Genomic DNA, 22,499 nt, shown 5'->3' on the forward strand with positions numbered 1-22,499 from the left:
TTAAGTGCAAAGTAAACAGAGGAGTCTTTCTTGAACATTTCTTGAAAATCCCTTGACTTTCTAATGAGGAGACATAGCACTCAAAAAATCCTCCATATAAACAGAGACTTTCTAATGTGGAGACACAGCACTCAAAAAATACTCCATAGAAATGCATGGGGCTAGTTTGTAACGCCAATATGGCAGTTGTCTACGCATATCACACCCCTTCAACGGCAAAATGTCAACATGTGAATACATTGAGCCAATCATGTGCTGTGTTGTGAATACATTGAGCCAATAATGTGGTGTGTCGTGAAGACATCGTGCCAATCATGTGTTGTGATCTCGCCACTGGAGCAATATTGGTGTCATGAAGCCTTGCGCACGCGCATTTCTGCCGAAATAGATGCCCGATAAGTGCCCAATAAGTGTTGCAATATGGCCGCCGAGAGAGAGGACTTGCCTAAAAGGACTTTGGGTATGTGTAGACAACTGCTATATTGGCGTTACAAACTAACCCCATGCATTACTATGGAGGATTTTTCGAGTGCTGTGTCTTCTCATTAGAATGTCTCTGCCCAAAGTCTCTGGGGATACGCTACGTACTGACGATTTGTGGGTGGTGCTAGTGTGGGCCGTTCGTTTCTGGAAAGGGGCGTGGTGTGTGTGGGAGGAATGACTGATCAGAGACTTTCGTTCATCATTTGCATAGGGTGTTGTATTTAAGCGGGCCACCAAAAACGGAACTTACATTGAACAGAGATCGCTTCTCTATTTGCGTCATGCCTGAACCCGCAAAGTCAGCGCCCAAGAAAGGCTCCAAGAAAGCAGTGACGAAGACTGCTGGAAAAGGAGGTAAGAAACGCAGAAAGTCCAGGAAGGAGAGTTATGCCATCTACGTGTACAAGGTCCTGAAGCAGGTTCACCCCGACACCGGTATCTCTTCCAAGGCCATGGGCATCATGAACTCCTTCGTGAATGACATCTTTGAGCGCATTGGTGGAGAGGCCTCCCGTTTGGCTCATTACAACAAACGTTCCACCATCACTTCCAGGGAGATCCAGACCGCTGTGCGTCTGCTTCTGCCCGGTGAGCTTGCAAAGCACGCGGTCTCCGAAGGAACAAAGGCCGTCACCAAGTACACAAGCTCCAAGTAAAGCGTTTTCTTAACGTCTTAAAATCCAACGGCTCTTTTAAGAGCCACCCATATATTCTGAGAAGTAATTCCAAACAATTGATGTATTTTTTTTTGTTCTTATAGTAACGTCATTAATGTTAATCAGCAATCGGATCCGATCCTTAATACGTAAATCCATTGAGTCATAAACCCAAGACCGCCAAAGCAGCGACACTACCTTAAAGTTGTCAAACCCAAAAAGGCGGCATCCAAGCAGTAAATGTTCTGGTCGATTTCAAAGGACTCCTAATAGCCACCCAAAGTTTTGTTAATGCATTTATTCCAATAATGACCACTAGGACAACACATGTCTGTATACATTCACGCCCATAGACTGATTTGCTCTCTATAAACTCATACTTCGAAAAAAGCCAAATTTACAGCAGTGAGTGGTAATGAACTAATGGATCATGAATTACATTTTAAAATATATTATTCGGTAGATTACTACGTTGTCATACAATATGCCCTCTTTTCCATACAGCAGTTATTCTGATCAACGTTTCGTTTCCAAACATTATACAAAGTATCCAAAATCTTGCAACACAACCATTTCAGTTTGCTACATTGTAACAGTTTTCGGAAAACTACAGTGTGAGTCACCACAGGAAGCTTGGTTTATTATGACCAAAGAGCTCAACTCTAGAATCTATGATTATGATATAAAACTGAACCCCTTATCCGGAAACTTTACTGTACTTAAACTGGGATATTACTTCTCTACTATGCCATGGGTATCTATTGATTGGAGACAATGCACTAATAGGGAGAAGTGCTACGCGCCACATGGAATTCAAATTCACGTCCCGCAACGAACTACATCTTGATTGGCTCTCACCATTGTATTGTCAGCCAATTGTGGCACTGAGTAACCCCGCGCTGGTGTGGAATAATACGACATGCCTGACCTTAAGTGAGCATTTGATATCCAGACGCATTCCTAACACCTACTTTAAACATGAGCGGCAGAGGCAAAACCGGCGGCAAGGCCAGAGCTAAGGCAAAGACTCGTTCATCCAGGGCTGGACTGCAGTTCCCCGTCGGCCGTGTGCACAGGCTGCTACGTAAAGGCAATTATGCTCAGCGCGTTGGCGCTGGTGCACCGGTCTACTTGGCTGCTGTACTCGAGTATCTGACAGCTGAGATCCTGGAGTTGGCCGGCAACGCTGCCCGTGACAACAAGAAGACCCGTATCATTCCCCGCCATCTGCAGCTGGCTGTGCGTAACGACGAGGAGTTGAACAAACTACTCGGCGGAGTGACCATCGCTCAGGGTGGTGTGCTGCCTAATATCCAGGCTGTGCTGCTGCCCAAAAAGACTGAGAAGTCCAAATAAACCTGTCCCTACAAGTCTTTGAAACAAAGGCTCTTTTAAGAGCCACCCAAATACCGATACAAAAGAAATTCCAAGTTGTTAGGTAATCGACGTATTTTCTCAGTGCTCGCCCATATATATATATACACATGTATATATATATTTGATTGTATTGTATCTTCAATTAAAACATTTCAATGATAACTCAAACATTTAAAGTGAAACATATGCCCTATAATGCTCTTTTCCCAGCTCTTGTTCACAAGCCTTGTTTGAGCCACATTCATAGCACGATGTTAACAATAATATGCACAATATTAAGCTGTTATAAGCAGCCTTCATTGCTTTGGAAATGGAAGTATGTAACGACATTTTGCTTCACATTTCTGTTTGCAATTAACCGTGAATTATGAGCCTGGTATAGAGCTAAATTTGTCTCAATAATATTTGTATATGCGCAGAGGGGGATCCAAAAATATTTCTTGATTTGCATGTGTGTTTTTTATATCTAGAAATAAAAAAATCATATTTGTAACTCGTATATTGATTTTTAGAAATATAGATGTGCATTTGTAAATAAAATGCCATTGTAAAACTGAAAACTTAATTTGTGAAATGTGATTCTGCATTTGTGGATCACCAGCACACGCATTCTGGTATACGAGTTACAAATATGATTTTTTTTATTTGTAGATATCAAAACACACATGCAAATCAAGAAATATTTGTGGATCCCCCTCTGCGCATATACAAATATTATTGAGACAAATTTAGCTCTATATGGTAGCCACCAAGCTATCTGAATGGAATGCGTTTCAGTCGGCTCGGCATATCATGTGCTTCATGTAAATGCTTGGAAAACGGATTATTGAAGACTCACCAATTCCATTCTACAAAGGCAAAATAGTAGATTAGTCTTCATCTATTAAAATTCTTGTCCATGTTCCAAATAACACTATTGCAGTCCATGTTTAAAGAGCCCTCTCACCAATCAGTTTAAAAATGGTCAGTAGTGGGAATCTCAACCTCCTGTAACCTTGTTTTTGTTGCCTTCACGATTTCCTTTTAAAATATTATTATATTTAAAAAGTATACACAATGATAAGCCAGCTGGAATCTGCCGCTCTCTTTGTCTCTCTCCTGCGCGGGCAAGATGCGTTCCCAATTAAGTGGAGTAAGTAAAGAGATTGAGAGAGAGGACCCGAAAAGTATCATCCTTGCATGTAAACATCGTGTTGGTGCATTTTGACATTGTAAACATTCTCGAGGAACAGTGAAACGCAGTTCGCAGTAAAGCCAGACACTTTCTAATGCGGAGACAGCGCTCAAAAAATCCTCCATAGAAATGCATGGGGTTAGTAACGTTGTCTACACATATCCCACGCCTTACATGGCAGAATGTCGACATGTGAATACATTAAGCCAATCATGTGGTGTGATGTGAATACATTGAGCCAATCTTTTGGTGTGTTGTGAAGACATCGTGCCAATCATGTGTTTTGATCTCGTCGCTGGAGCAAGGTTGGTCTAATGAAGCATTGCGCACGCGCATCTTTGTCGAAATAGATGCCCGATAAGTGCCCAAAAAGCGTTGCAATATGGCCGCTGAGTGGAGGGACTTGCCTAAAAGGACTTTGGTATAAAGCTACTATTTATTGGCTAAATTTGGGTGCCCCCTTTGTCCTTTGGTGCCCTATGCACAGTGCATGATGCGCATGGTGGGAGCGGTGGCATTGTCTGTAATGTCAAAAATACTTGCTCACACGTTCACATGTAAACATCTGTTGAGAAATCCGATCCCTTTTACTGTGAATGCTGCCTGACCACGCATCCCCCACCCCTAAAATGTCAGCCACTAATTAACTGTCTAATAAGACTAATAAGTCTGTTAAAACATGTTAATTTGTATTTTCCTTCTTCATGACTCAAGACTAGTTAAACGTTAAAACAAGGCATGTCATGTGTAAGCTTGTGTTTTCCTGTTCTTAATCACGCACTTATTTGTAATGGCGGCCCAAAGGCTTGCTGTTGCTTCCCCTTTTGACTTATACAGTCCTGCCCAAATTACTTATATGTAATATGTACTTGTGTATGTAATAATGATAATAACAATATGTTCTCATACTATTCAAATAATAATATCCATAATGTGTCAAATATTCATGTATTCTATGTTTCATACAGCTACAGCTGCAAACTGACCCCAAGGAACATCAATGTACAAAATATTTGTACAGGACATTGAAAACAAATTATTGTACAAATTTCATGCTAACTCTGTTGTACCCTTCAATTGAGGAAAAGTCATGAAACATGAAGCAAAAAAAAAAAGTGAACCATATATTTTATGATGTTAAACGTTGATTGGGGTCAAATTGACCCCAAGGATAACATGAGGGTTAACCCTTGTGTTATCCTCAAATCTTACCGACACTCTTTATCCTTGGGGTCAATTTGACCCCAGCTAAATAAACCCTCAGAAAATGATTATAATTCAAATTGTTACCCAGTTTTTTTTGTGACAGGTACTTAACAAGAGTGTAATAACCACCATGAAAAGCCCTACAAAACAGAGACTTTCTAATGAGGAGACACAGCACTCAAAAAATCATCCATAGAAATGCATGGGGTTATGGTGCTTTCCGGTTGTCTCGTAAATCCGCCACACGAGTTGGAAAGTGTAAATTACCCAGCTTTCTTGCGGCATTTTGGGCAGGCACGCCCACTTTACCTCGGAGTACTTGAGGGTACCCCGAGGTGGACGTACGACCTTACAACAAACATGGCTGCGCCCATAGTTGAGATGAGATGACATTTTTTATGCATATGTACTGTGTTGGTCATGTTAATGTTGATGTAATGCTCTTACACACTAGATTACATTGCTGCTTCAATCCGGTCACCAATTCATGGATTGCATGGTCTTGCTGTGCCTGCAATACAATGTAACAATTTGTTTTCTAGCCGTTTAGCTAGAGGCTACATGTAGCACAAATGCATTTTTATGGAGGATTGTTTGAGACTTTCTAATGTGGAGACACAGCACTCAAAAAATACTCCATAGAAATGCATGGGGCTAGTTTGTCACGCCAATATGGCCGTTGTCTACGCATATCCCACCCCTTCCTCGGCAAAACGTCGACACATGTGAATACATTGAGCCAATCACGTAGTGTGATGTGAAGACATCGTGCCATGTGTCATGTGTTGTGATCTCGCCGCTGGAGCAAGATTGGTGTCGCGAAGCCTTGCGCATGCGCATTTGTGCCGAAATGGATGCCCGACGAGTGCCCAAAAAGCGTTGTCAAATGGCCGCTGAGTGGAGGGACTTGCCTAAAAGGACTGTCTTTGGCTGTAGTCTTTCAAAAATCTTTTCCAAATCTTTCCAAAGTATGTCAGGGTAAGGAGGGCTTAAGACTTAATTTAGCAAATACAAGCTACATTAGGTCGTCATTGTTCATTATCAATCAGCGGTGACCACCAAGCTGACGTACACAGGGGGGCAGGCTGAGTAGGCCATGTATATTACAAGCCCCGCTGAAGTGTTCATACTCTTCAATTCCGAAGAATATCTCGTTATGGCAAGAACCAAGCAGACAGCTCGCAAATCTACCGGAGGTAAAGCTCCGAGGAAGCAGCTCGCCACCAAGGCTGCGCGTAAAAGCGCACCTGCAACCGGCGGAGTGAAGAAGCCTCACCGTTACAGGCCTGGTACCGTGGCTCTGAGAGAGATCCGTCGTTACCAGAAGTCTACTGAGCTGTTGATCCGCAAGCTGCCTTTCCAGCGTCTGGTTAGAGAAATCGCTCAGGATTTCAAGACTGATCTGCGCTTCCAGAGTTCTGCGGTCATGGCTCTTCAGGAGGCTAGCGAGGCTTACCTCGTCGGCCTGTTTGAGGACACTAACCTGTGCGCCATCCACGCCAAGAGGGTCACCATCATGCCCAAAGACCAGTGGTGGAGGAAGTACTGAAACTCAGTACTTAAGTAAAAGTACAAATACACAGATAAATATTTACTTTAGTAAAAGTAAAAGTACCACAATGACAACCCTACTTAAGTAAAAGTAAAAAGTACCTGTTTTTAAATGTACTTTAAGTATTAAAAGTAAAAGTATTTGCATAATGATTTATTCTCTTAATATATATATTCTAAAAGGAAAAATCAGTATGGGCTGTGGCATTTTAATTAAGCTAGTTTTAGGTTATACTCGACTAGATAGTTTTAAGTTAATGCAATTGTGCTTACCATCTGTGGCCCAGTTTACATTCTGACCTACAATTCTAGAGACTGTAATTCTGGTTATCTACTAGGGTGATCTGCTGAGTAATATCATTCAGCAAAACACGAGAGCCTGAAGTTTAACGGGGTAGACAAGGGAAACGTCGGGTGGATCGTAATGCCAATTATGCTGATTGAACAGAAAAGTTGCTGAGAAAGGTGTCTTTATGATTAAGTTCAGTTTCACTTGCGCAGACGCATAGACATTGAATGAGCGCTCACGTTACTACCCCCTAATTGTAGGCTATGCATCTTTATTTAATCACACACAATTAAAGAATATTTCCTAATCTGGAAAATGTTACGTTTTTTCCGGCCACCGGTTCATTAATAGTCTACCATTCATTTGTGCCGCAAATGATCAGAAGTGTGACAGAAGCATGGGCATAGCCTGTAACTTCGCTGATCCGCGGATAGCAATCTCATCGGAGAGGAGGCCCTAACGCTGCAGATAACAGACAGAGAAAGGCACAGAACACAGTTGCATGTACAGTGTAGCCATGGGTCTGGTGAATATAGCCTACCGAATGCAGATGGCTACAAGCTGACGCTTTGCCTGGTCTAGACTAGAAGCGTATGTTTCTAAGACTGCACGTAGCGCTCCAGAATCTTTGGTAGCAACCCCCCGGTAAAACAAACGTGTTTGTAAGAGAGAGAAAAAAACTGATCATAAAATGTATTGTAAAAAGGAACGATGGTGTTGTAGAAATGTAGCGGAGTAAAAGTACAGATAATTGCTGTGAAATGTAACGAAGTAAAAGTCAAAAGTAGGCTATGCACTATAAATTTTACTTAAGTAAAGTACAAATACGTGGAAAATTTACTTAAGTACAGTAACGAAGTATTTGTACTTCGTTACATTCCACCACTGCCAAAGACATCCAGTTGGCTCGTCGTATCCGTGGGGAACGCGCTTAAACTGATTTGAAGTCAAGATCTGATAATGTAACGGCTCTTTTAAGAGCCACTCAACTATGAAAAAGTTATGTTCCAAAAATACACTTACTGATTTGATATCGTCTGTTAACTAATATCTAGGTGATGAAATGTAATGCTAGCAGCCTCAATAATTAGGTAATGCTAACAGATTAGACAGACACTGCTCACCCACAAATGATTGGTTGTAAGTTTCGGCTCTGAATAAAGACTAGGTAAATGACACTAGCACTTACTACCTCGCTGAAAACTTCCTTGACGCAGTGTCATGCGTTTTGTTACCTCTTATTCGATCAAATAGTGCTCATTGTCTGGAACATGGTCAATGAGTCTACCAGTATGATGCTGTGCTGTTTTTCTAGGAATCGTTTCAAGTCTTTCATGTCATTTAGCATAACGCGGCCGTACAAGTATGGACAAATAGCAAATGAAAGGCCCCAAGCTTACAGTAATAAAAGTAGCAGTAGTTTAGAATAATAAAAACAAAAACCTTACTTTACAGAATAAGTGTAGGTAAATTAAAGTAGAGCAGTGAATGGAAGTTTCTTTTCAAAGAGAATGTGAGTGGCTCTTAAAAGAGCCTTTGAATTGGAGCAGGTTTAAATTTCGGCTTTACTTGGAACTGGTATACTTGGTGACGGCCTTGGTTCCCTCGGACACGGCGTGCTTAGCCAGCTCACCGGGCAAAAGCAGACGCACAGCGGTCTGGATCTCCCTGGAAGAGATGGTGGAACGCTTGTTGTAGTGAGCCAACCGGGAGGCTTCTCCAGCGATGCGTTCGAAAATGTCATTCACGAAGGAGTTCATAATACCCATAGCCTTTGAAGAAATACCGGTATCAGGGTGGACCTGTTTCAGAACTTTGTACACGTAGATGGCGTAACTTTCCTTTCTGGACTTTCTACGTTTCTTGCCTCCTTTAGCGGCCGTCTTGGTCACGGCTTTCTTGGATCCCTTCTTTGGGGCAGGTTTAGCTGGATCAGGCATGACTATTTTCAGAGAAATATCAAAAGTATGACTCTATTTCCTAGTTACCTGGTATATATACCTAGTTATATGTAAATACAGGACTGCGTCATTTACACACTCACGACCAGAATGCCGTGTCATTTACCTCCAAAACTAAATACCCAGACACGATTGGTCATTTTGTATCGAAGGGGCCAATCATTGTGAGAAGGTTAGCACCTCCCACAGATCATCGGTTTACACCACCTTCTTGTTTCCTTTCCCGCACTTTTCTACTGTAGGAAGGAAATCCTTCGAAATCTATGCCAAATAGTTTTACTTTTAACATTATAATTCATTATTCGTTTTCCTAAGTCACGTTGGGGCTATTCTTTATATAGAATCATGATAAAGTGTGAATATTTCTAGCCTATACACCCCAAAACTGGTAAAGGCAATTAGTTTAACACTTTTGCATGTAACGATTCAAACGATGAAATAAGGCCTTTTGTGTTATGTAGGTAGGACTATTCAACATGTATAGGCCTATATTGTTGTTTTGTTTATATTTGCCAGACAATTTTGTTGTGAAGCCTAATAACAATGGGGTCATTATGTAGCGTATTCATGGCGTCGCACCTGCACATAGGAGGTTATGATGGCAAGCGTTCTGGCATTTCTTTGCTTCTGACTTCAATATGAACACATGGCTCTTAGCTACAAACCATTGGATGGAGTCTCAGATGATCGCAGTGCCCTACATTCCTTGAATTTCCCCTGGGGATCAATAAAGTATCTATCTATCTATCCTCCCAAATCATACATAGCACCGTGACACTGTCATTATAGTGTGGGAGTGGGGCATTCATAGTAAGTTCACAGGCTACAAATTACTCTATATAAATGGAATATATAATTTCATAAGGAATTGGGCGGCTCTTAAAAGAGCCTTTGGGTAAATCGATTAAGAGATTTCATCTTTAACCACCAAAACCGTACAGTGTACGACCCTGGCGTTTCAGAGCATAGACGACGTCCATAGCGGTTACAGTCTTTCTTTTGGCGTGCTCGGTATAGGTCACAGCATCGCGAATCACGTTCTCCAGGAAAACCTTCAACACGCCACGGGTCTCTTCGTAGATGAGGCCAGAGATACGCTTTACACCACCACGGCGAGCCAGACGCCTGATTGCAGGCTTGGTGATGCCCTGGATGTTATCACGAAGAACTTTGCGGTGACGCTTTGCGCCTCCCTTTCCAAGACCTTTGCCTCCTTTGCCTCTGCCAGACATCGTTCTGTGTTCTAGTTACACAATTAAAAAAATAAATAACTCCCAACTCGCATTTTATACCAAAGAGAGGACGTTGGTGAAAACTACTAAGTACTGCCCCTCACTGCCCCTCCCTTCTTCGCGCACACGGCTAATAAACGTAAAAAACACACATCGTTCCGACCCACATCCGACCTTAGCCCCATCTTACAATGAAACAAAGTAGCACCGATATTACTGTTTTTCTCAGTTGTTAAAACACTAAAACCCATTGACTGAAGAAAATTCTCAGTTGCTTGAACTCATTACAGTTTTTTTCTGAATGCTTAAACACATTTTTTGTAACTATGGCTTTTTTTGCAAAACTCTACACACAAATGGCAAAACCACTCACTGAGTTCACAAAACTAAAAGCACAAACACTGCTTTGCACTCAGTTTGCAATTTTGTAACACACACTTTGCACAACTGTAGGCACAATGGCTATTATTTACACTATTTTGCCAACTCTCTGGCACACTTTCTCATGTGAAAACTGTTTTAGATAATTAGTTCACTTTGCAATCAGCCGAAGCACTATAAATAAGCCACAGGTAATGTACAATGGGTACGATGGAGTGAGCAGGAAGAGTGAGAAGAGAAAAAAACAGACAAATAAACAGTCTACATGTGGGGATAATGTCATGTCAGGCCTGGATACGTCATTCCAGAATATATTTTTCCCGGTGCCTTGGACTAGGACATTGCATGTGATGTAGACAGAATTTTGAGAGAGACGACCCGATGTAGACTGATTTGTTTTGTCTCAGTGAAATGCTATTTTGTGTTTTGACTCGGAAAAACACACTTGTGTTTGTTTTGATGTGTGTAAATAAACACTAATACTTGAAGTTGGGATCCCTGTATGTTTACAGAACTATGACAAAAGTATGACCTCAAACTGACATAGTCTATCTTGTGCACAGAGAAAGCAAAAGCCAGATGTGTTTTTTATTCATACCATCAGTGTGTTGTTGGCACATTGTGTGCTTACTATTGTGATTGCTTGTGTTTACTGTTAGATACGAAAACACCATTTTTACGAAGGTGTGAAGAGTTAAGCAAGGTGTGTTAGCTTTTGCAAGAGAACTACAATGTTTTGCTGATTGGATGAGAGGTTTTGCCATTTGTGTGTAGAGTTTTGCAAAAAAAGCCATAGTTACAAAAAATGTGCTTAAGCAATCACAACAGACTGAACAATTAGCTTACAGTTTTTTCTGATTGCTTAAGCACATTTTTTGTAACTATATACTTTTTTTGCAAAACTCTACACACAAATGGCAAAACCTCTCACCCAATCAGCAAAACATTGTAGTTCTCTTGCAAAAGCTAACACACCTTGCTTAACTCTTCACACCTTCGTAAAAATGGTGTTTTCGTATCTAACAGTAAACACAAGCCATCACAATAGTAAGCACACAATGTGCCAACAACACACTGATGGTATGAATAAAAAACACATCTGGCTTTTGCTTTCTCTGTGCACAAGGTAGACTATGTCAGTTTGAGGTCATACTTTTGTCATAGTTTTGTAAACATACAGGGATCCCAACTTCAAGTACTAGTGTTTATTTACACACATCAAAACAAACACATGTGTGTTTTTCCAAGTCAAAACACAAAATAGCATTTCACTGAGACAAAGCAAATCAGTCTACATCGGGTCGTCTCTCTCAAAATTCTGTCTACATCACATGCAATGTCCTAGTCCAAGGCACCGGGAAAAATATATTCTGGAATGACGTATCCAGGCCTGACATGACAATATCCCCACATGTAGACTGTTTTTTTGTCTGTTTTTTTCTCTTCTCACTCTTCCTGCTCACTTCATCGTACCCATTGTACATTACCTGTGGCTTATTTATAGTGCTTAGGCTGATTGCAAAGTGAACTAATTATCTAAAACAGTTTTCACATGAGAAAGTGTGCCAGAGAGTTGGCAAAATAGTGTAAATAATAGCCATTGTGCCTACAGTTGTGCAAAGTGTGTGTTACAAGATTGCAAACTGAGTGCAAAGCAGTGTTTGTGCTATTAGTTTTGCGAACTCAGTGAGTGGTTTTGCCATTTGTGTGTAAAGTTTTGCAAAAAAAGCCATAGTTACAAAAAATGTGTTTAAGCATTCAGAAAAAACTGTAAACCATTTCACATGGTAAAACACAATTTGCAGATCTCACTTACATTTTTTAGCAAAACTTTGAACACATTCTCATTCTCAAAACACACAATCTAATGCACATGCATCCATACTGGTAAACACAAGTGGCAAAAATGAAATAGAAATAGACATACATATGTCATTGATTACAGTTTTTCTCAATTGCTAAAACAATTTCTGAAACCTTGTTCCGTTTTCTTAAACCATTAAACACAAAACCTCACCTTCAAGCACTATTTACAAAACCTCTGACTCCTCTTGCAAAATCAAACTTTTGCCTCAAAACAGATTTACCTGTCCTCAACATCAAACTTTCGCTTCAAAAAACCCAGGCAAATAGTGGACGGTAAGCACATAATAATCATATTTGTTGATCAAATTTTACTTTATTTTACTTTACAAAGGAGATTCATTTGCAAGGATATACCCCCAACCTCATCTACACAATTGATGAAATTGATTAATCGTTATTTTCTCACATAATCATTTTGTTGTCCTATGACAGGACTGAAGGTGGTGTGACAGAATTGACTTCCTGAACTTTTCTTTATACAGGGAAACCTGGCTGTAGCCCATGGCATGCATTCAATGCATTGTGCATGCAATAAAGGTAATGCAAAGTTACTATTAGGAGGTTTACCACTTACTCTGAGTTAACTTGCTCAGGTGTGACACTAAACCAGAGACTTTCTAATGAGGAGACACAGCACTCAAAAAATGCATTTCTATGGAGGATTTTTTGAGTGCTGTCTCCTTATTAGAAAGTCTCTTATATAGCCTACATTTTGCCTGACAGACAGGAACGTAAGAATGTATAAAAATACAGTGAGTTTAAATCCAAGGGGAGTTTCCTGTGTATTACTGTGCTGTAAAGGCGTGTTATTTTTTTAGCCTACTGTAAAAATGTCTGCCAAAAATTGCAGTGCAAACAGTTCAGTAAAAGGACCATTTAAACATGTTAAACACACATTAATGGTGATTCGATAAGTGCACCAAAATTTCTGCGAATAACTGTAGGCCTAATCATGAATTGCAACACTAAATGTATAATAATTTGACATAGATGTCAAATGATTTGCTACCTTCAGAAGAAAAGTTCGGAAAAGAACAAAAGGTGGTGTAAACTGATGATCTGTGGGTGGTGCTAACCTTGTCTTACTGACTGCCCCATCCTATTCAAAATGACCAATCGTGTTTGAGTATTTGGTTTAGGAGGGAATACTGCCATTCTGGTCGTGGGTGTGTGGAGTGACGCAGTCCTCAATTTGCATATAACCTGGGATATATATACTTCGCTAGTCGTTTACTCTCAATTTATCATAGTCGAGAAGTCAACATGCCAGACCCAGCTAAACCTGCTCCCAAGAAGGGCTCTAAGAAAGCCGTGACCAAGACTGCCGGCAAAGGAGGGAAGAAACGCAGAAAGTCCAGGAAGGAGAGCTATGCTATCTACGTGTACAAGGTCCTGAAGCAGGTCCATCCTGATACTGGTATCTCTTCCAAGGCGATGGGCATTATGAACTCCTTCGTAAACGACATTTTCGAGCGTATCGCCGGAGAGTCTTCCCGCTTGGCCCACTACAACAAGCGCTCCACCATCTCTTCCAGGGAGATCCAGACTGCAGTGCGCCTGCTTCTGCCCGGTGAGCTGGCCAAGCACGCTGTGTCCGAGGGAACAAAGGCTGTCACAAAGTACACCAGCTCCAAGTAAAGTGTTACTGTAACGCTTCACAACACAAAGGCTCTTTTAAGAGCCACCCACATTCTTTAAAAAAGTAATTCCAATAAAAATCATACCTAGTTGTAAAGACTTTAATTACTGCTAATGATTTCATCAAAGACTTTGGAAATATAATCCATCTAAATCTTTTGAGGATATAAAATCTGCCCAATACTGTTACTTCATTTGCTGTGAATATGCGTAGGTCTACTTGCGCATTTGGGTTGCCTAGTGCTCCGGTGAATGTCGAGATGGGTCTAAAGGCATATCTTTTCAGCATACACTTAAGCGGTTCTAATGATTTATGGTGTTTGTTCATGCTATTGATCATTGATATCACGTTGCTGTGTATTATTGCTGTTTTCTTAATGTAGTTTTACAAACATTTTGAAACTGTTCACTTAAAACATTTTAACTCTCACACACTGACATGGAAACTAACCGCTCACATAAAAGTTTAAAACCACCAACCCAATGTAGTACTGCAAATTATTGTATTTAAGCTTGAAGGTAGCCTAAACTTATTTTGATTGTTCTCAATTATCATCCGGATAAGCTTCAGAATCAGAATGCAGATTCAGGAATTTGGCTTCACTTTGACAGATTGCTTACAGGGTTGATGGCCGTTCTTGTTCTGTGGTTGATTTTACGTGTTTGGAGTGAAATAATATCACATCACAGCGTAGTTCTTCATTTATATTTATATTTTACTTAATAGCGGTTTAGCACAATTAATCACTCACTGAACTCAAATCAAGATTAAGTAGGCCTGTAACTATCAGTTAATTGATACTAACAAATTTGCTTGCTATCAAGCCTGAGAAGGTAGCCTAAGAAGACTATACATAAGGTTGCATTTACTGATGTTTATTGGTTAGTTTAGGTTTATCTATATGTAGACAGGCGATTTGTGACCTCTAGACTTATGGAACTCGTTACGTCATAATGGTGAGTTCACAATAGCGCAGCTGTCATCCTCCGCCAAAATACTGCTTTGCATCACTTGTTGCAACTTCTCAGTTAGATATACACGCTTGTTTTCCCGTTTCGATTATATTCGAATATATATATATATATATTTTACATCATACTTTTCCTAATTTGATACCATATTATATTTTAAGTTCAGGACGTTTAACTTCAGCCCATTTTCATCACAATTCTGAAATGTAGCTCCAGTCAGTGAATTGGACATTTTCAGTTCAATGGATTCCCAAAGCCTTAAAGAGGAGTTGGATAGACTCCATGCTCAAAACCAGGAGATGAAACACATAATGCAGCAACTCCTGAGGGAAAACCTGGAGCGGATCCAGTACACCGGCTCCAGGACCTGCTTCCCAGCATATGTGAGTTCCCTATAAAATCTAGTAGTAGTACAATATAGCCTAAGCTACTACCGGTATGTAAATTTAATAGCCCATATTCCCTGGGGCCAATACGAATACAACTTTGGCTCAATCTGGCTGTTAATCAATTATAGAAATCATACCATGGGCTACTTTCAGTAACTTTCATGTTAGGTTCATATAGGCCTACAGAACAGTGTGTGTGTGGGGGGGGGGGGGGGGGGGGGGGGTTGTGGTGTTGGGTGCAGGTGGTGGCCATGTTTGACATGTTTCCTCCTCCCTGTTTACAGTGTCATCATCAGCTGCTTCACCCGCATCTCCATCCTCATCTTGTGCCTGTGACACTGCCAGACCACAATCCCACAATGCTCTTCGGCTCTCTCCAGCCGCTCAGAGCCGGTGTAGCGTCTGTTCAGCATGAGCTGTTGCCCCCTATCACCCCGGCACACGCCCAGCAGCAGCAGTCCTGTGGCTCAATCCCCTCCTTGCCTGCGCTTGCCCAGGGCCAGGACCCGGTCCAGCTGTTGCTAGGTGACAGACGGCTCTCTGCAATTCCGCAAGGAGGTGCTCCGCATCCCCTAGGCAGGAGGAATTTGACAGGCCTTGATCGGGCTCACCCACTGATGCCACTCCATCACAACAGAGCCCCGAGTGGCGTTGCGAATGGCAGCATGGCACCTGCTCCACCTGTCATCACCAAGGCAACGGGCAAAAGTCATAACAACGAGCCGAAGAAGATCAAGGCCAGGCGCTGTATTAAAACTGTTCAAGATGTTGGCCTGAAAACCAGCAGTCAACAGGACAACATTAACAGTGGCCAAAACCATGACAACGGTTGTCAACCCCAGCAGAAGCAGGATTTGGGGTGTGTGCTGGAACCCCTAAACGTTCACCAGATCCCTGAGAACCTCCGACTGGAGGCCCTGTGTGTTGCTGAGGAGATTAGACTCACCAGTCTCCGCTGTAACAGTGTCCTCAGTGGCAATGCCAGCGCTTCTGACCGTGCAGGCAGTTCTACGAGCAGCCTCAGCCCTGTGGACCTCAGGACCCCGTCCGCACTGCGCGCTCTGCCCTTCCTCAACACCCCCACTCCACCCATTGCCCATGCTGTCCCCTCCCCCCCAGAGACAGCCAAACACCAGGTAACCAATCAGAGACGCTTCGTCAGTAGACTACCCCGCCTCAAGAAGACAGCTTCACTTAGTGTGGCCACTGCTGTGACAGGTGAGCAGTGAAATCAGTAAAGTTAGATACATATCCCTAACCTTCGTACACACACACACTCACTCACACACACTGATCGGATTGTCTGATATAGCTTTGGTTGCAACACAAGAATACGATCTACAAATCAAACTTAATTACACATGAGTGCAAACCCAAGGAGCACATGTAAACCATCTCATACAGTCTTGACAACTTAACATTACTTAAACATCAGTCCATAGCATAATTTGCCATGGCAGTGTAAAGAGAAAAACAAATTTGACCTTTGACCTCCCAGAGCAAAAGTCTGTGGAGTGTCTGACAGGGAAGGAGGAAGTGAGGGAGTGTAAGGAGGTGAAGAAGAAGAGAGTGATAGTGGAGAAGCAAACAAGCAACACCCAGCATATCAGGGAGCTCCCAGAGCTGGCCAAACTGCCCCCTGTGTCCTGTCCTGAGGAGGCCATCCTGCAGGCCTTCAGGCTGCTCAGACACGACGACTGGTGGAAGTATAGCTAAAATAGGCTAGGCTAACACATTAAATCTGTACAAATTATAGGCTATTAGCTATGATAGGCTACTTTAACATATTTACTTGAGACACATTATAGGTTTTCAGCTAAGATAAGATACAGTCTGAAACAATAACATTTGTGTTCAAAGAGTGTATTTTATTGAAGACAGTCTACCTTATGCAAGGTCTTTACACTTTAGAGCTAAGCTGGAGATAGACTGCTAAAGTCAAGTATATGCTCCTCTAAATTGTGTGTGTGTGTTGTTGTTTCTGCAGGGAGCAGAAGATCGAGGCCCTGATATCCATCAGGTCTCTGTCCCAACACCACGCTGAGGTGATGCTGCCCAGGCTGCATGATGTGTGTCTGGCCGTCTACCATGAGGTCAGAAGCTCTCTGCTGGAAAACAAGCTAGAACTCATGTTGCATTTGTTCTGTTTCAGATCCGAGAATATGTATTCAGATGACTTAGTTATACTGTACAGTTTCAATAAGCTTACTCGTCTTGGTGCCACTACAATGTGTGCATGCTGGGACTGGACAAATTTTTATAGACAGTATGAGAACACTTTCGTTGTGTTCTATGTATTTTTGAGACAGCTTGTAACATTGTCATTCTACCTTTCTCAACACACCCAGGTGAAGAACCTGCGCTCAATGGTGTCCCGCGCTGCCATGGTGACGCTGGCCCACCTGCACGCTCACCTGGGGCGAGGCATGGACGCTGAGGCCGAGGGCACAGCCCAGACACTGCTGCCGAAAGCTGGAGAGGCCAGCGGCTTCATCAGGGAGGACATGGAGCTGGCACTGGGGTACATGGTGCTCAACGTCACCCCCTCTCGCAGCATGAACGCCCTCATCAACACAGGACTCAGGTGAGGGGGAGAGAGAACCATGATGAGCCTTTACTTCAGACTTTCTGAAGTTTATTGGTTCTCTGTGGTACTGCTAATACTAATGGTTCCACTAGTCCTCAACAACTCTTACCTAGTTCTCTGTTTCACCTGGTTTCACACATGGCTCTCCAGGTTATATGGTTCTTTGTCTCCTCTGGTTCTCTGGCTTACTCATTCTCTGTCTCTGTGTTTCTCTTGGTTTGTCTCAATGGTTCTCTGCTTCTTAGGCACCGTAATGCGGCCGTGAGGAAGACCACTGCACAGTTCCTGGAGAGACTGGCAGAGGTCATGGGGGCATCCCGCGTCCTGTCTGGCAAAAAGAACCTGACTGACCGCTTCATCCACTCCATCAGCTGTCTGGCCCTCGACAGTGCACAGGAAGTCAGGTGGGAGTGCTACTTCTTGTTTTTAAATAACAACTCAGCCAACCAAACCTAACAATTAATTTATTATGTGATAACTAAAAGTCATGTCATCTCCTATATCGATACTACATAGAATTATCTGTCAGTGGCGTGGATTTGAAATTGTATGTTTACCACTGTTAAAACACAATGAAGAGTTAACATAATAACGAAAACACTGTATGTTTTGCACTGTACATATTACACAGTGCATTATACAGTATGTTATACAATATGTTGGTCCATGTAGTGACTGTAAATTAACTAGTGCAGTGCCCGTACAAAACATGCCAATTCGAAAAACCTGTTGTCCAATGACATGTACTTTAAAAATGGTCTGATGCTCTAAGGTTATGTTACCACTGGATCAAAATTATAATACAAACATAGGGAGAGACTGTGGCGATGTTCCAATGTCTAGGGGTTCATTACATAACCTGAATACTTACAAAAAGAGTATTGAAGCTGAAATAAAAACAAATAAATACGAAGAAACGGCCATAGAATAGGGACAAGACACTGTAAGACAAAAACATGAAATACTGTAAGACAAAAACACTGTAAGACAAAAACATGATACAATGAAAGCTGAAAAGTAGCCATTCTTGCCAAACATTCAATAATGCAAATAATAAGCATTCAATAAGCATCGTTTCAGAGTTATAGCTTTTACGCATAAAAATGGGCATAATACTAGCTGTTTTGGCCTAGGTTTAAGGCTATGTTTACCTGTAATTAAAAATTTGATGACAGAGAAGTTTGGAGTAGATTGATTGACTCCCTAAACGGTCTCTGTAATAAGTGATGTCTCGCCTAGCCACTTCAAGTGTATTCAGCTAAAGTGCCAAGCATGTCAAGTGTGATGTTGGTCAAATGATTCTACTCCACTGTCTTAAATAGAGAGTGTGTCTCACGCCCTCTTGTGATGAAATGAAAACAGGCAGTTCTGCCTATGAAGTCATTGTGGCATCAAACATATGTTGAATGTTAATTTAACATAAAAAACATCACAATATTGTTTTAATGCTGTCATTATTAATGAGTTGGTGTTGATGTCCTCATTGTAAATAAATCGGTGTTGATGTATTGTTTGTGTCTAAAACAGGACCCATGCCCGTAACACGTTGGCATTCTTGGCTTCCCATCCTGACCTTATCAAAATGGTGGACAGGTTCGTCCCTCAGAGAGATCAAGGCACTGTCAGGGACATCATCAACAAATGCCAAAAAAAGTGGGTGCAAACCATTGGAGGACACCATTAACACATAGCATTTATCTATCATTGTCAAAAATTGGCCAACATCTCTACTTATTATCCTTTAACTTCAGAGAATCCGGAAGGAAATGTCTTAGTCATGTGTCCTTTTGATTTTTCCTTTTGCCATCCCTACATAGTCTCCGATCCAAATGAAGAAGGAATTCTGGCGGCAACATCTGGCGGGATCATCTAGCTCAGCAGCAGCATTCAATCAGACTACCAACAAGACCAAGCTCCTTCCCCCATTCCAGTCTGCTCTCATTCACTCTCAACCAGCTACAGCATTCAAACATCTATTTTTACATAGGCCTAATTTGTATTTTGTTTCTTTTTCACATCTTTCAGTTTCCTTTTTCTGAAACAAGTTAAAAATAAAGCGGAAGAAAGTGTATTTGTCTGTCTCAATTGGCTCAACATCGCATGTAGCATGCATAGCAGTCTTACAAAACATTCTAACTATGCTAGAAACAACATATTGTGAGAAAATAATTCCGCATCTATTAACCAATAACCGGAAGTGATGTAAGAGAGGGCAAACAGGTCAAGTTCAATAGACCTCTGAAGTTCGCCTACAAAAAAGCAGCCATCTTTGACATCCGGTATCTGGCGATTTTTCCTATGGGAAAATAACATGGGGATTTTGAATTATCGCACCTGTTAAACTCTCGCAGGGATGAAAAAGTCTGAAATGCAGACGTTTTCCCGAACACACTTTTATCCTCTGCCTTCGAGTGGATACTGTGATCTCCGGTAAGTGAAGGCGGCACACTTAGATTTGCGATAGGTTGTTAGCTTCAGTTAACAACCGGATCTCGTTATATGGGCAAAGATGGCCGTTTTGGTTCTTTTTTGTAGGCAAACTTTGAGAGGTCTATGAATGGTGTAATGAATCCTGACACAGACTCAGAGGAGATTATAAACAACGAGAACGCCTTTGATGGGCCACAACCTTATAATTATGAGCCTCCTAGGCGAGATAGGCAAGTGAAATAGGGGCCAGGAAGAGAACAGGGGGAGGAACGATGGGCAGAGGAGAGAGGTAGAGTTGTGATGTCAGGAGTAGTGGCTAAAGGGCCTATCACATTACACGCGGCATGCGCTATGAAATGCATTATAGCAGAGACTTTCTATACAGTCCTTTTAGGCAAGTCCATTTGACAACGCTTTTTGGGCACTCATCGGGCATCCTATTCGGCAGAAATGCGCGTACGCAAGGCGATCTTGCTCCAGCGGCGAGATCACAACACATGATTGGCACGATGTCTTCACAACACACCATATGATTGGCTCAATGTATTCACATCACACCACATGATTGGCTCAATGTATTCACATGTCGACGTTTTGCCGAGGAAGGGGTGGGATATGTGTAGACAACAGCCATATTGGCGTTACAAAATAGCCCCATGCATTTCTATGGAGTATTGTTTGAGTGCTGTGTCTCCACATTAGTAAGTCTCTGGCGCAGTGCATACCGTGTACAATGTGATAGCCCCTTAACGCTGTGTCTGTGTCTATGACATTATCTTGATATCGTTTAATAAATCTGCTTTAGCAATCATACTTTCAACATTGCTGTTGATCAAACATCCATGTAGATTGCTTTCAAGTCCTTTTGGAATATGACATATAACATGACAAATAACAACAAATTGTTTGACGGCCCATATTTCTTCTGTCGCGACCCGCAGGCGGAAAAGTTGCAGCGTTATTTGTGAGCGGAGCTACAGTGGTGTGAAAGCCCCCTTCCTGATTTCTTATTTGTTTGCATGTTTGTCGCACTTAAATGTTTCAGAGCAAACAAATTTAAATATAAGTCAAAGATAACACAAGTAAACACAAAATGCAGTTTTTAAATGAAGGTAGTTATTATTAAGGGAAATCAAAATCCAAACCTATATGGTCCTGTGTGAAAAAGTGATCGCCCCCAAAACCTAATAACTGGTTGGTCCACCCTTAGCAGCCACAACTGCAATCAAACGTTTGCAATAACTTGCGATGAGTCTTTTACAGTGCTGTGGATGAATTTTGGGGCTACTCATCTTTGCAGAATTGTAATTCAGCCACATTGCATTTTTAAGTTCTTGCCCCAGCATCTCAATAAGATTCAGGCAGAGACTTTCTAATGAGACACAGCAGTCAAAAAATCCCCCATAGAAATGCATGGGGTTAGTTTGTAACGCCAATATGGCCGTTGTCTTCACATATCCCACCCAAAAACAACTTGTGTTACAACCTGTGTTACAACCTGTTACATTAATGAAGCCAAATAGCACCATAGACCACAATCTACAGTTTTACATTTCCGCCTTGACATTAAAGAATTATAACTTGTGCAGCATTGCACTGTCTCTCCGTACAAGCTTTAAACTTGGCTTGACTCATTCCCATAGATAGTGGTACTGATTGAACAAGGTTTTGGGATACTATGTTATGTTTCCAAGCTGATATTCACTTTGAAAACTGGTTCTCTTTTGGCGGAGATTGTTTTTTTCATGTTCTAGTTCTGTTGTCTCTTACACTGTACAATAAATGTCCATTCTGACACAGCCCATGAGTGTTAACTTTCATTTGTTACCTTTTTTATGTATATGGTCCTTGTGGTTGTGGAGATATTCAACATTTATTGTTGGCATGTCATGTTGAGCAGGAAACTAAAAAATTGGCCTGAAATTGCTTGTACAAGTCACACAAAAAAATGTTCTGCTTGACAACCATTAAGATATTAATCTTACCTATGGGTGTCTTCTACCTAAAAAAAATAGGGTGACAAAAACATGTCCGCAAAAGCCTTAACGGAAGCCCTTTTCAGAATTGGCCCCCTGACTACTTGAGGAGTAAGCATATCTAATCTGTTCACTGATTATGGAAGGAGTCTCTTGCTTTCATATTCACATTTTTGGCTGCTGTATTTTGTAGCTTATTTTGATGCATTTTTAAGGTGGGTATTTGGTATTTTATTTAGAAATACATTTTGATGTCTTTGTGCCCATCCCTGAGTGCGTTGTATACTGTACAATGAACAAATTGTGTGGCCCTGAACATTGTGCTTTCCAT

At 41.5% G+C, this 22,499-nt stretch overlaps 7 protein-coding genes across 9 annotated transcripts; 5 read left to right on the forward strand and 2 right to left on the reverse strand.

Moving 5' to 3' along the window:
* Positions 1-764: 764 nt before the first annotated feature.
* On the forward strand, positions 765-1,139 carry LOC121718379 (histone H2B-like). The gene has a single exon (XM_042103412.1). The coding sequence runs from the start codon at positions 765-767 to the stop codon at positions 1,137-1,139; it is 375 nt and encodes a 124-aa protein (XP_041959346.1).
* Positions 1,140-1,880: 741 nt separating this feature from the next.
* On the forward strand, positions 1,881-2,496 carry LOC121718377 (histone H2A). Its single transcript, XM_042103410.1, has one exon. The coding sequence runs from the start codon at positions 2,118-2,120 to the stop codon at positions 2,493-2,495; it is 378 nt and encodes a 125-aa protein (XP_041959344.1). The 5' UTR covers positions 1,881-2,117; the 3' UTR covers position 2,496.
* A 3,550-nt stretch (positions 2,497-6,046) lies between these two features.
* LOC121717968 (histone H3-like) lies at positions 6,047-6,445 on the forward strand. Its single transcript, XM_042102692.1, has one exon. The coding sequence runs from the start codon at positions 6,053-6,055 to the stop codon at positions 6,443-6,445; it is 393 nt and encodes a 130-aa protein (XP_041958626.1). The 5' UTR covers positions 6,047-6,052.
* Positions 6,446-8,289: 1,844 nt separating this feature from the next.
* Positions 8,290-8,676, reverse strand: LOC121718390 (histone H2B-like). The gene has a single exon (XM_042103423.1). It carries the CDS (start codon positions 8,674-8,676, stop codon positions 8,302-8,304), a length of 375 nt encoding a protein of 124 aa, XP_041959357.1. The 3' UTR covers positions 8,290-8,301.
* A 921-nt stretch (positions 8,677-9,597) lies between these two features.
* On the reverse strand, positions 9,598-9,929 carry LOC121718395 (histone H4). The gene has a single exon (XM_042103428.1). The coding sequence runs from the start codon at positions 9,927-9,929 to the stop codon at positions 9,618-9,620; it is 312 nt and encodes a 103-aa protein (XP_041959362.1). The 3' UTR covers positions 9,598-9,617.
* A 3,408-nt stretch (positions 9,930-13,337) lies between these two features.
* LOC121718370 (histone H2B-like) lies at positions 13,338-15,115 on the forward strand. Of its 2 annotated transcripts, XM_042103401.1 has the most exons (2): positions 13,338-13,810; positions 14,997-15,115. In XM_042103401.1, exons 1-2 carry the CDS (start codon positions 13,440-13,442, stop codon positions 15,007-15,009), a joined length of 384 nt encoding a protein of 127 aa, XP_041959335.1. In that variant the 5' UTR covers positions 13,338-13,439; the 3' UTR covers positions 15,010-15,115. The 2 variants fall into 2 exon arrangements, with proteins under 2 accessions (XP_041959335.1, XP_041959336.1); XM_042103402.1 differs by lacking the exon at positions 14,997-15,115 and having other exon boundaries at positions 13,338-13,814.
* A 1,292-nt stretch (positions 15,116-16,407) lies between these two features.
* On the forward strand, positions 16,408-19,818 carry LOC121718352 (TOG array regulator of axonemal microtubules protein 1-like). 2 transcript variants are annotated; one of them, XM_042103375.1, is made up of 6 exons: positions 16,408-16,875; positions 17,163-17,268; positions 17,524-17,759; positions 18,008-18,166; positions 19,290-19,415; positions 19,580-19,818. In XM_042103375.1, the coding sequence occupies exons 2-6, from the start codon at positions 17,224-17,226 to the stop codon at positions 19,593-19,595; spliced, it is 582 nt and encodes a 193-aa protein (XP_041959309.1). In that variant the 5' UTR covers positions 16,408-16,875; positions 17,163-17,223; the 3' UTR covers positions 19,596-19,818. The 2 variants fall into 2 exon arrangements, with proteins under 2 accessions (XP_041959309.1, XP_041959310.1); XM_042103376.1 differs by lacking the exon at positions 16,408-16,875 and having other exon boundaries at positions 16,942-17,268.
* Positions 19,819-22,499: the final 2,681 nt, after the last annotated feature.

Source organism: Alosa sapidissima, chromosome 9 (assembly GCF_018492685.1).
Source record: "Alosa sapidissima isolate fAloSap1 chromosome 9, fAloSap1.pri, whole genome shotgun sequence".
NCBI classification, from domain to species: Eukaryota; Metazoa; Chordata; class Actinopteri; order Clupeiformes; family Clupeidae; genus Alosa; species Alosa sapidissima.

Excerpts from the sequence above, each read along its gene's own strand:
- LOC121718379 (XM_042103412.1), top strand. The coding sequence starts at position 765 with ATGCCTGAACCCGCAAAGTCAGCGCCCAAGAAAGGCTCCAAGAAAGCA.
- LOC121718377 (XM_042103410.1), top strand. The coding sequence starts at position 2,118 with ATGAGCGGCAGAGGCAAAACCGGCGGCAAGGCCAGAGCTAAGGCAAAG.
- LOC121717968 (XM_042102692.1), top strand. The coding sequence starts at position 6,053 with ATGGCAAGAACCAAGCAGACAGCTCGCAAATCTACCGGAGGTAAAGCT.
- LOC121718390 (XM_042103423.1), bottom strand. The coding sequence starts at position 8,676 with ATGCCTGATCCAGCTAAACCTGCCCCAAAGAAGGGATCCAAGAAAGCC.
- LOC121718395 (XM_042103428.1), bottom strand. The coding sequence starts at position 9,929 with ATGTCTGGCAGAGGCAAAGGAGGCAAAGGTCTTGGAAAGGGAGGCGCA.
- LOC121718370 (XM_042103401.1), top strand. The coding sequence starts at position 13,440 with ATGCCAGACCCAGCTAAACCTGCTCCCAAGAAGGGCTCTAAGAAAGCC.
- LOC121718352 (XM_042103375.1), top strand. The coding sequence starts at position 17,224 with ATGCTGCCCAGGCTGCATGATGTGTGTCTGGCCGTCTACCATGAG. Across the intron at positions 17,269-17,523 it reads GTCTGGCCGTCTACCATGAG|GTGAAGAACCTGCGCTCAAT; the intron begins GTCAGAAGCTCT and ends CAACACACCCAG. Across the intron at positions 18,167-19,289 it reads GACAGTGCACAGGAAGTCAG|GACCCATGCCCGTAACACGT; the intron begins GTGGGAGTGCTA and ends TGTCTAAAACAG.